This window comes from Meleagris gallopavo, unplaced genomic scaffold (genome assembly GCF_000146605.3).
Source record: "Meleagris gallopavo isolate NT-WF06-2002-E0010 breed Aviagen turkey brand Nicholas breeding stock unplaced genomic scaffold, Turkey_5.1 ChrUn_random_deg7180001690711, whole genome shotgun sequence".
Lineage (NCBI taxonomy): Eukaryota > Metazoa > Chordata > Aves > Galliformes > Phasianidae > Meleagris > Meleagris gallopavo.
Window position 1 is genome coordinate 1 of NW_011317307.1, and position 12712 is coordinate 12712.

At 39.5% G+C, this 12712-nt stretch overlaps 1 protein-coding gene across 1 annotated transcript; it reads right to left on the minus strand.

The window, feature by feature from the left end:
- Positions 1–743: 743 nt before the first annotated feature.
- LOC100547506 (thromboxane-A synthase-like) lies at positions 744–11870 on the minus strand. The gene is made up of 3 exons (XM_010728572.3): positions 11724–11870; positions 4256–4344; positions 744–1095 (listed from the first exon to the last, which is right to left on the minus strand). The coding sequence occupies exons 1-3, from the start codon at positions 11814–11816 to the stop codon at positions 759–761; spliced, it is 519 nt and encodes a 172-aa protein (XP_010726874.2). The 5' UTR covers positions 11817–11870; the 3' UTR covers positions 744–758.
- Positions 11871–12712: the final 842 nt, after the last annotated feature.

Below are 12712 nucleotides of genomic sequence, written 5' to 3' on the forward strand. Positions count from 1 at the left end.
TGGAGGACACAGTATTAGAAACTAGGAACAAATCTCTGCCCCTTCAGAAATTAGTCAAAAATCCCACTTTGCAACCAGGTTAAACATTAACCCCAGGACATTCTGGATACACAGTTCCAGAAGGAAACAGTTCATGTGCTGCTAGTACGGGTGCAATCTGTAATGCCAGTAGGATCAAATGGGCACAGGAAGCTTTGCCACTGCAGCACTTGACACTACTGTGAACAGGTCTGGATAGCAATACTAAAATAACTTATCAATATTAATTACGTTGAAGCTTCTTCAGCCCCACTTCTCACTGCCCTACCGTTCCAGACCTGGAGCTAAATTATTCTGTACCGTATTGCTGTATTCCCAATCTACCCATGTGAAAATAAATTGATTCTCTTAAAGACAACCTGTGCTGGCACTTAACCATCCTTTTCCTTTACAGCCATCAGCTAGGCTACTTCTGTTTATTTAAATAAGAATTTAAAGGACTTATGTTATCTGTTTATGCTCATCTACTTCTCTCCTGGTTATTAGTCCACTGCTGTTTATGGGTGGGATTTCAGTCTCTCTACCAAATAAAGTGGGAGCACAAAAGCTTTGCTCTCAGGCTTCCAAGGGCCACACATAATTTATAAAATATGTATGAGGTAACAGTTACTCTGTTTTAATATAGAAGTATAGCCCATAGGCTATCGGTCCCAGAAATGTTCCACTCAAATCAAGATGAAGCATTGCTTTTTGTGACTCAGTTTCTGGAGGAAGTTACATTAACCATGACAGGAGTTGTAGATCATACTATGATAATCTAAAGGATATACTTGGGCTGTAGGTTGAATTCTGAACACATCTGAAATAAGTCTGCAATACATCTTCCTGCTCCTGCTTGAGCTTCTTTGGCATGAATGATTTTCAGAAAATAACCATAAAGGATTAGACAAAGGTGGACTATACTTACGGATTAGAAAAAGAAGAGGCTTAAACAAAGACATTTCAAAGAACGTTCTGCAATTCTTAACAAAGGGGTCATCAGGGTTCTTCTGAGAGTCCACTTCAGTACCAAAAGCTACACTACCAACAACATCCAAAGTAAAGCAGTTGTAACACCTGCATTGAGGATAATAAACCATTAGCTATAACTTACATATTCATTAATATATTAATCCTATAAACACCATGTAACATTGATTTTAGTCTCTGATTTTCTTTTGTTTTTAGATTTGAGTTTTAACAGATGTTTCCATCATTTTGACATATGCCAGTACTTACTAATAACAATCACGTCTTCTAAATGAAAATGCTTTTGTGTAGCTCAATAATTTTACTAATAATTTATTTTAAAAAATCAAGTGTATTTGTTATTATCTAGAAATCTAATGCAGAAATTCATAACCAGTGTTTGTCGTTTGCAAAAGAGAAAATTTCTTTCTCACTTAAAAATGCAGAAACAACATCTCATCCCAGTTCAGTCTGAACTGTTAGTCACAAGACTTCTGGACTATCTGGATTACTGTGTTGAGGCAAATGCGACGAAGTTCAACAAGACCAAATGTTGGTCCTTCACTTTGTCCACAACAACCCCAGGCAATGCTACAGGCTTGGGGCAGAGTGGCTGGAAGACTGTATGGAAGAAAGAGACCTGGGGGTATTGGTTGATGCTCAGCTGAACATAAGCCAGTAGTGTGCCCAGATGTCCAAGGCCAGTGGCAACCTGGCTTGTATAAGAACTAACATTCAGCAGGAGCAGGGAGGTGATCATTCCCATGTACTCAGCTATGGAGAGGCTGCATCTCAAGTATTATGTTCAGTCTAGGGCCCCTCACTACTACAAGAAAGATGTTGAGGCTCCACAGTGTCCAGAGAAGGGAAATGAAGCTGATGAGGGATCTGAAGCACAAAGGTACTGGGATTGTTTAGTCTGGAGAAAAGGAGGTTCTTATTGCTTTCTACAACTACCTGAAGGGAGGTTGTGGTGAGGTAAGGGTCAGCCTTTTCTCCCATGTAACTAGTGATAAGACAAGAAGGGATGTGAGGGTTGGATATTAGGAAAAAATTATTTTCCAAAAGTGACTGTTAGACAATGAAACAGGCTGCCCAGGGAGGTGGTGAAGTCACCATCCCTGGAGATGTTCAAGAAATACATGGATGTGGTACTGAGCGACATGGTTTAGTAGGGAAATATTTGTGGCAAGTAGTTAATTGGACTAGATGATCTTGGAGGTTTTTTTCCAACCTTGGTGATTCTATGGTTCAATGGAAAAGTCCTTAAGTAAAACTTCCTATTAAGGATTTCTTTCTTGTTACTGATAGCTCCCTTCTACTACAAAATCCTGATCAAAACCAGAAGGAACTGACATCACATGAAACCTGTAATTCTTTAGAGAAGCAAACTCTTTAAGTGCTACAAGTAATGTGTAGACCTTGGCATCAACACTTTAGAACTTACTGAATCCTTCCCCACATATCTGACCATTTATCCATCTTTATTTCTAATGAGCATTAGCACATATAGTAACTTGAGATAATGAACTGCAAATGTGAAATATCCTTGCAATCTGATTCTTCTGATCTGTTTACAATTGACTGTTTTGCTATATTTTTCTGTGACTGTTCTTTTCTACAAAAAGCTAATATCAAATTCTTCTGGTGTCTTAACCTGAATGAGCATGAATTAGAAAAATGCAGGACTGAGGCCCAGTATATTCCATGTATATACCATGAAGCAGAATATCTCTAACTATGATACTTGGACCACAGCCATTCTGAGGACTCTAAGGCAAATGCGGAAGAAAAAAAATGCTATAGAGTTAAGTAACAACTTTGGATTTTCACCTCTTACACACACACTAAAGGTACTATTGGACACTGAAATATTAAAAGAGGGATTCTGCAATAAAACAGTTTCAGATGTATTCAATCACTTATTTCACCAAGTTATTGAAAAAGCTTAAACATTACATTTTGAGTTGTTGACAAAAGACAAAATGACTAAAGACAACTAACATACAGAAGACAAGAGATTGCAAATAGAGTACCTACAACCAAAAAATAGCTCTCAAGGCAGAGAGAATCACATCTATATATGTCTGACTGGCTGAAATGGAAGTATGATAAAACAACTGGAAGATCGTATTTTCAGATGGTCCATATCATTCATTTCTACTTGACAAAAGCACCTCTGGAGAGGTGAAACCCCATCATGGATCAATAGCTAGAAAACCAGGCAAAGAAAAAGGACAAATGCAAAAAAGGGAAAAACCTAGGAGAACTGAAAAGTTCAATTTTAATCAAAGCACTATGGTAAGTGAAATGTATCTCCAAGTTTCGTAGTAACTGCTTAGATGTATAATATAAAGAGATCTTTGTACACACACAGACACTTGCATGCATACATACATATGTACTGTGCAGGGGATGGATAAATAGTGGCTAAATATCCATTCCTTTAGATGAAAAAAAATTATTTGCACTACAGGCTGGGGGAAATCATGAGGAACTTCAGAAGATGCTGATCAACCTAGCAAATGATGTGTAGGTAAAACAGTGCCTAACAGAAAGAATGTACTTGAACTATGCATACATCATACAGATGCCTTAAAAAAAACTGTATCTGCTCAGAGAAGGAGGTAGACAATATTGAGAACAGCTCAGGAAAGATCCCTGAGGAAAAAGCAACAAAAAATAAGATAATATGATTATAAATGCATAATAAATAGGAGAAAGCACAGTATGGAAAATATTAAAGTGTCATTTTATAAATTAGTGATGCATTCTCATCTGGAGTACCAATCTCATTGTTTCACAAAAGGCTAGCATGCCATTAGACAGGGTTAGGAGGAATGTGGCAAGAATGATTAAGCGCTCAAGAAATCTCATACAAAGAAGCAGGAAAGTAATGGAACAGAAGGATTTGATACTAGGTCAATTCCTATGTTTGTACATTATTGGCAGAAAGTAGAGGGCAGGCTGGACAGGGACTGGTGCAACTTTTCTTTCTGTTTCCAGATGTTAAAACTTCATTAAACAACAGCTAGAAATACTGTAGAGGCTTTCTCAAAATTACTTTTAAAGCATGCAGTGTCTCCCCCCAAAGAAGAAAAGGCATCTGTCATACACATCCTTTTTTCTGAGATCTCCACTTATAAAAGCAAGAGGAAAAAAACTTCTGTTATGCATACAGTAGGTGAATGTTTAGAATAATTTCCAAATTTCTGATATTGACTTTTTTTTTAAAATCTGGTATTAGTTTCTTGTATGTTGAACGTACCTTTGGATATCAAAAGCTCTGCCAGAATCTGCATAGGCTTTCAAGTTACTCAGCAAGACATCACAGGCCTGGTTTATTAGTGGTATCATCTAGAAAGGAATGCATTCTATTATGAATATTGTTAAAAATTATGAAAAATAAAAAAAAAATTTAGAAATCAATTATTCTAAATTAGTCTTATCCAGTAGACGGCATAAAGCTCTTAGGTTCTTCCACAGGTGTGGTCAGGCACATTTGCATGGGTAAGATAAAATGCTGGGATTATCTGTTAAAAGTAAACCTACATATTATAGGAATTCTCCAGCCTGGGGTCTAAACTCAAGAGGCCCTGATGCTTATTTGACCTTTAATTCTTGTCCACCTATAGCTATATACCTAGATAGTCCTCTTTTTTTTTTTTTTTAAATAATTCTCTGTCCCATCTGATGATCTATCATGATCTATATTTACAGTACATTATATTTAGGTAACATACACTCCAGATCAGCAGGAATAATGTTTTCTGTGGTTCCATAGTCTTATAAAGATATCACAACCAGAGGGTCAGCATTTCCATTCCCCCATCCCTCAGTCTGAGGAATTTAAGGCATACATCAGGAAAAGACCATGCATATCACTACAGTTTCTTGAGGGAAAAGTACAGCTGTTACCTAAGGAAAGGGTTGCCTCGAGTGGCAAGCAGTTCTTTCAGTCACTGGCACATGATGGTCAGGTAGACTAACCCACAGCCTGGCTAAAGCTAACAGTGAAGTATTCTCTTCTTTAGTACTTCATGGAAATCAGACACAGGCAACCACCAAGATTTCCTTAAAGTCTCTCCGTAACTCTTTACACATGTAAGGCATCAGACACTTGCCTTGATTACACCTTCAAAAGGGGCAGAGGAAGGGGGCTGACTGTTACCTTGAGTGAGGGAATAGCAGCAATCCAACCATTACCCCAACAACACTACAAAACTACCCACCCATGACTCTTTCTCCACAGACTGCTGAGAGTTCCTCCTACAATTTAATACCCCAGTCTTGCCTCAGTTATGCCAAGCACTAGCAGACATATGCACAGCAAACCATCTTTCCTTCCTGAGCAACCTCCTTCAACATACGGATGTCAACAAACATGAGAACACACTTGTCCTACTACTCTGACATTCTTGTTACCAAAAAAGACTTACTGCAGCCTCTCAGCACAATCCGAAAGCTCTGCAGGCTGCCCAGCCAAGTCCATTTTGCTTGGCACTTCTACCTCTGTGAAACTGGCATAACACTTTGTGTGCAGGCACACTGCCATCCTAACACATGGGCAAGACTATACGCAGTCAAAAGGCCAACGTGGGAGCATCCAATGTGTTTTCTGAAGGCAGAAGTCTCAGTTAAGAATGTGTTGAGCAGCTCTCAAGGTCTCATACCTATACAGGACAGAGCAGATTGTTGCTATTTCAGTTCAAAGCTGGATTGATTTGGGCTTGTGCAACAGGAGTCTCGCAAAACAATTTTGAAGCCAGATTAGTATTCTGTAAAAGCAGCTGGTATGTGTCTGCAAGGTGTGCACCATGTTATGTGAAAGTTTTCTGCCCTTTTTGCTTTCAAAAGAAGGCCCCCTGCAGTGAATTTCTTCTCAAATGGTTCAACAAAATTAACACATTTCTGTTCAACACACTGAACCAGGGTGAAATGCTTTATATTCTCTGGGTCCAGATCTTCCAATGAATGGAGCCAGTCAAGGAGAACAAAATGAAAATCCATATTTTAACAGGTATGATGTTTTCTAAACAGATGGTGATCATTTCAGATTTTTCTTTTATTGCCTTATTTTCTCTCTTCTTCAGCACATCACCAGACTTGAAACCACCCAGCTGGCTGCTATTGCTTTCCAACAGCTGGCAGACATGGTCGGGGCACGTATTCTTGGCCAGGGCATCTCACAGCATGTCTGAACTTCCCACATTCCACCAGCCTTTCAAAATAGTGTTGCAATTCATTTCTAGCCATAAGATACATTTACTAGCAAACCTAACCAGGAAAATGGGGAGAGGGACACATGGACTTGATTTCTTTTTAAAATTATAGGAGAGTCATATCAAGAAGACTTTCTTTCCATATGAAAGTTACTGAGGATATATACTCAGGAATCCCGGGTTTGGGTTTTTATTCTCCTGAGGGACATAAATTCTTCCAAGAGTGCTAACTACAAAGACCACAGACTGAAAGATTCTCAAGTCCCTTAATACTTTAAACTCTTTGTTCAATCATCAAGAAAAATAAAGTAGCATTGAGGGAGGTGAACTGTACCAAACTTCAGAAATCGGCACAATAACAGACACGTTGATATGCACTGCCTTGGGTATCACTAGTTTCCTATATGTTATCATTTGCCAGTCAGAATATAAAAGCTGCATAACCTGCCTGAGATTCAGATCTTGGTGGGTAAACAAACCCCAGCTGCTCTGAGTTCAGATTGGCTGAGAGTAACAGGATGAAGAAAAATCTAAACAATATGGTCCCTGTAAATATTTGATCTGCCAGTTATCTAATAGCAAGAGTAGCCCAGAGTCCAAATTTCTTTCTTTTGCCAAAAGAGAGCATTTGGGGTTAAGGTTTTCATGATGCCAGGGGCTTTGCTGCATTAATCCTGCCAATATGCGATTTGGCACATAACAACAATTAGCTTCCGATTCTGCGTATGCACAGTGCATGGGGATGTTTGCACTGTTTAAAAGTATCACAGTCACATTCCTCTAGTTTGATATGGTCCTTGCTACTTACTATTATCATTCTCTTTATTATTAGCACCAAAACTGTAAGGTAGAAGCCTGGATTTTATTCATGGTAGGCAGAGATACTGGAGACTTCACTGTTCAGTACGGTGAGGTCATGGCAAGCCTCCTATCCCACAAGTGAGGAAAAATGCAAGGAAGAAGGAGGGAAAAAAGATACATCCTCAGCATAAGACTTCCTTCTGTTCCACATTTCAAATCACTGACTAAAACCAGGAAAAGTACAGAGGTGTATTTCCACCTCTGGGAGTCTCTTTCTCTGGAGATATTTAAGATCCACTCGGATGCTTGCCTGTGCAACCTACTGTAGGGAATTCACTTTAGCAGGGGGTTGGACTTGATGCTCCAGAGGTCCCTTCCAACCCATATTTGATTCTATAAACCCCTCACAGTGGGGCCCTGCTATTCATGGGCACAACTTACCAAGCAGAGCAACTCAACCATATACTTGAGTTGTAGCCCAAGGATACGTTCATTTCACGTACCAGCTCTTAAGTCAGTGATTTGCCTCAACTAAAGTGAGTGCACTTGCTTTGCTTAATAACAACACCGATTTCCAGAGTCCCTTCCAAAAAACCTCTAACCACTGTCTAAGAGTAGAGTAAGAGAAAATCAAGGAACCCTCCGTGGCTGCAGTGTCAGATCCTGTCCTAGTGGGATCTGAAAGATCTAGAAACCTTAGAGTGACATTAGAGGATTTTCTTGCACTGTTCTGTTATGTTATCACAAGTTCTGCTTTGTGTCTCCCTTCATTTGAAGGAAAATGCCTTAACACAAACTCCACTTCACAGCTTATTTAGGACAATACTACATTATGCTGCACTCTTTTCTTTAATTTTTGTGTTCTGTTTGGTTTTAATAGTTAGTTAATGGAGAAGAGGATACCCAGCATACTGATAGGAGATGACAAGAGTACTGCAGCACCATCAGAATAAATAAAAATCAATAGGTTTTCTGCTGGTGCTGGCTGTAAAAGAGAGCAAAGCTATTTATCAAGTCTGACAAGGGGTCCAGAACTGCAGGATCATCACAGGCACCACAGCAAAAAAGAGAAATAAGAAATACTAAATAGGGAATCAAGATCAGTACAGCAAGATCACTAACATATCAGCTTGTTTCAGTACATAATAGCTGAGGAGAGCATGACAGGGACACAGGCAACTTCATCTTTTACTTTGAAACCTCCAGCTATATTACTTCACAAATTTCTCATGCATTACAGCTTGGATCAACTTTGGTTGATGATGGTAATATTCCCATTTAACAAATGAAAAAATGTTTCATGTACAGAAAATTTAAGTAGCTTCTACTGATCTCACAAAGGCAGTCTGTGAAATGAAGGCTGGAAGTGAAATGCCCTGGTTGTCTTGCTTCCTATCTTTTCTCATTCTCAGTGCTCCCATAGCAATGGTACATAGAGTCTACTTAAGAGTCTCACTGTGAAGTGCTTAATATCAGATCTGCTACCAATCCCAGTGGCATCTCATGTGGGATGGGATGAGACTACCAAATCTTACTGTAGTATCACACCTAAGTCATCTGACTGTGCTCACAATTACAGTAGCTGAATTTAGTGTTACTTGGAACCAAACCTTTCTTCAGATAGTGTGGAGTGCTTTATTAATCTTTGCATATACATTTGAAAAAGAAAAGTTAAAAGAGAGAACACAGGAAGTACGGAACTCCTGGACAACACTAGCAAAGCAGAGCACAGCTTCTTAAGAAAGAAATTGAGGATACAGAGCAAACGCAAAAGATGCTAGAAAAGTCTTGAAAAATGTTGAAAATCAATCTCTAAATTCAAGCAGCAATCATTGCACTGGATCCCCAACAGCTCTAGAATCTCTGGTTTCAATTAGTTGCTCCTAACTGTGCACATTTCTGGGATCAAATTTTCTTCATTTGGCAATCAGTTCTCGGAAGCTTTTGCCAAACAGAGGTGAAATTTATCATGCTTAGTGAAAATCTTAGTGACACTACACCAATATTGTGGAGAGAAAAGGGCAAAATACATCTCTGTCCCCAGCCACATCAGCTCAGTGGAGTATTATAGGTCAAACCCTAGCAAAATATATTCTCTCTGCCTTGGGTTTTATCCCATAGTGGACAGCTCAAAGAGTAGATGATCAGTTTCTTGTTATTGCTAGTACTGAAGCTATCTTTTGGCAATATTATAGAATCATGTGTTTCTGAAATGGAGATATCGGGAGTCTGTACCCAACTCTGGCTCTCCACACATCTTTTGTCTGAAGGAATTGCTATGGGGAGTACAGAGTTGTTAACATTTATAGGTCTGTCACAGGCTAATAGCTCCCAGTTCTCTCGGAGTGTCCAGACAGAAAAGTGCACATTCATAGCACATCTAGGGGCAGCAGCGCTCAGGGGAAACCACGCTCCAGAGCTACTCTGACGTTATATGGTCTCCCCAGTGATGCTGGAGCATTTGCACAGAGGAACAAAGGAAAGGTAGACATCCAGGGTGAACAGACAGGAAGATTGTGGTGATTTTTATTTTTTTTCAGAGTTCAGATATCTGTGGCAAAGGAATCAGCATCCTAGGAGAAGAAATGAGGTATTTATGTAGTAGGATTTATAAATAAGTATCAAACAACAAGTCCAAATTCTTATGCAATAAATTCATAACAAAACTAACTCATTTATAATTCATTGGGTTAGAGAGGAAGAGTTTATTATTAACAGGATGCCTTCCAGATAACCCTGAATACTCTCTAGTATGGCCAATAATAGAACACAGTATTTCTATTTCCATGCTTCTGTGTTAGTTTTGGCAGAGTACTAAATATGGAAGAGTTAAATAGTGGGATCATAATTAATGAGCATTGATTTCCTTCAAGAAGTGTTGGTATGGCTACTAAATTAAACAACACGAGAAGTGTATGAGTAAAGAGTTATGTTGCATTAACTTCAGATCCAAGGACTATCCATCTATTTGGGTTGAAAGCGAACTGCAGCATACGTCCATACAAAAGAGTTTTTTAAGCTAACGTAGACTTATTGCCAGTATTTCTGTGGACAGGAACAGACAGTTTTCTTGTGAAGAAATGAAACAGAGAAATAAAGTTGGGCCTTTTTAAAAAATACTCTTCTCTCTCCTTGTTTTCCTACTTTGTGTAGACTGGGGGGGAGAAAAATAGCATTTCCAGGTAATTTAGAGCCTACACGCCTTACACAAAGTTTGGAAGAGGTACAACAGGAAAAGCTGACCATCAAGTAAAAGTAAAGACTGAAATTCTTGCGTGCATGCTGGGTACAAGGTGCTAAGTGGCCCACCATTTTACATTCTACCAGCACCTCCTCCAGCATTGCAACTCCACCACAAAGCACTGTGAAGTGAGCAACGTGACTTCTTCCACCTCAGTTCCATTGAGTCAAACCCTGCAGATCTGTATCTGCCTGGCCCCAAAGCAGGACACAGAGGATCTCAGCCTGCTCACCCTCACCTCTCTCTGCTGGTTCTGGCAGAGGTAGCTTTGTGCAAACCAAGGGAAAGAGGGCATTATCTTTTGTCAATTCACCAGCAGAGAGCCAAAGCCGGGAGCTGCGCTTTGCCAATGACCTACAGTAAGGCAGATTAATTTCAGCTCAGAAAATGCAAAAACTCTCCTCTCCCACCACACCATTAGTGACTAATCGGTTGAATATTTAAAAATCCTCGTGTCCATAAAATTCCACGATGGAGCTGGTGACAGAGCAAATGTCGAGGTGCATAACCAATGATATTGTCAGTTGTGATTAATCAGCATCTCCAGCAGGCTTGCGGCCAATTAGAATTTACCATAATAAGGAGGTGACAGCCGGCGTTGCTAAGCGACCGCTGTCTATAGAGCCGAAAGAGCCAGACACATTTAGATGTTACTGTGGATTTCGACAGCGGCATGTCAAAACAACACAAGCGTCTGCCCAGTGGAAAATTTTACAACCAAGAACTGGGCACTGGATTGAGGCATGCCTCCCTCTCAGAATAAAATCCATAAAGGAAGAAGTGGTTGTTTGTTGGTTATTTTTTCCTTTGAAAGAAGACTTTAACCAATCGATCATTTATCTGCATTTAATTAAGAGATATCGTGTCACTGGAATAGAACTTTGTTACTGAGTAATGGGTTCCTGTGGCTAAGTAAATGCTGAGACGTTTATAGGAAATTAGCATCAGGTCAACGTGGAGACATTTATTTTCAGTCAGAGGTATTTATCTGGCAATGACATTCTGTTCCAGTGACTTATTTTATTATATGAAAGGATTAAAGAATAAAAGGAGGGGGAAGGAGATGGAGAAATGAAAATAGACTGACAGCGGTTCTCGTGTTAACGTGAGAGCTGCTGACTCTGCAAATAATGAAAAGCTATGCTCCAGTTGGGAGCAATAACCTTTTCTGTACTCTAGCTCATTCCTAAAAAGGCTGGAGTAAGATTTTATTTATTTATTTTTACTTTGCTACACTTTTATATGGTGTATATAGAGAGAGAGAGGATCATCTCCTCAGACGAGCTATTCTGACTTACACCAGTCTGTGACATGGATCACATTGTACACTCTCAACTGGATACACTATTAAGATCTAAGTAAATTGAAAAGCAGTAGAATTTTTAACCTATCCTTAATATGGAGTAGATGCTTACACAAAAGAAAACAACTATGCCTTCTAAATCAGGAAAGCAAAACTGCCTATACCTTACCTCTTTCAGTTTGGCATCACTGAAGGCTGGGGTCAGAAGGCTCCGGACATACTTCCATCTCTCATCACGAAGACAAAGGATGCTGTCAAGCATTGGTTTGGAAATCAAGTTCGGCTTCTAAGTCAAAAGAAAACATGATTCAGTTTTAACACAAAGGCAAGTAAAGCCTACTGGAGGCTCTAGAATTTGGTAAGACTGGCCGTGAATGGTATAGCATTGCTGTCCCAGGATGACAGGGGTTCAAGTCAGTCCCAAACACCAAGGTAAACACGGATGAAGTTACAGAATATTTCCCTCTTGTTGCCTGCATTTCTTCTTGGTCTTGTAAAAGCCCTAGGTCAGTCATCAGCTCCTTACTCAGATTGTTCTGGTTCTGTCGCTTCTGATGTTCTCCTGTGATTGCCAGCTCTCCTTTGCTGAACCCTCATTTCTTTTCTCCCTTTCTAAGGTGACTAGCAAGAGGACCTGTCAACACTCCTTCTCTGTGTGACATGAGTGCCAACATACTGCACGCGGGTGTTGGTGGGGGACACGATTTCTGGTGACAGCTGGTATGTCAGACTGTTACATGCATTTTCAAAGTCTTCTGAAAATATGTTGATTAGAAAGCAAGTTTCGGTCCTTACTCTGTCTGTAAGGAACTCTCTCAGAGTGTTGCCGAATGAAGATGTTCTGGCTTGGGGTTATTATTGCTTCAGAACTTGGTCTCACATATTAGTAGCTTAAAGCATTGTCCCATAAGGTTCTGTGCTGAAATAATTGCTATGGATTTGCTAAATTTTAAGAAATCCCTTTACAAAGAACAGTGGAGAAGAGGACATTTATTTATTTTTTAAAGAGAGGAAGTATGTCAGGAATCAACATAATTTTATCTAGAAAAGGCCTTATAGAAAAATCTCCAAAAACTTCTATAATTTTCAGAGGTGATTTTCCTAATTGTTCTTGAAGACATCCAAAAATCAAGATTTGATAACCTCCCCAGGCAATCT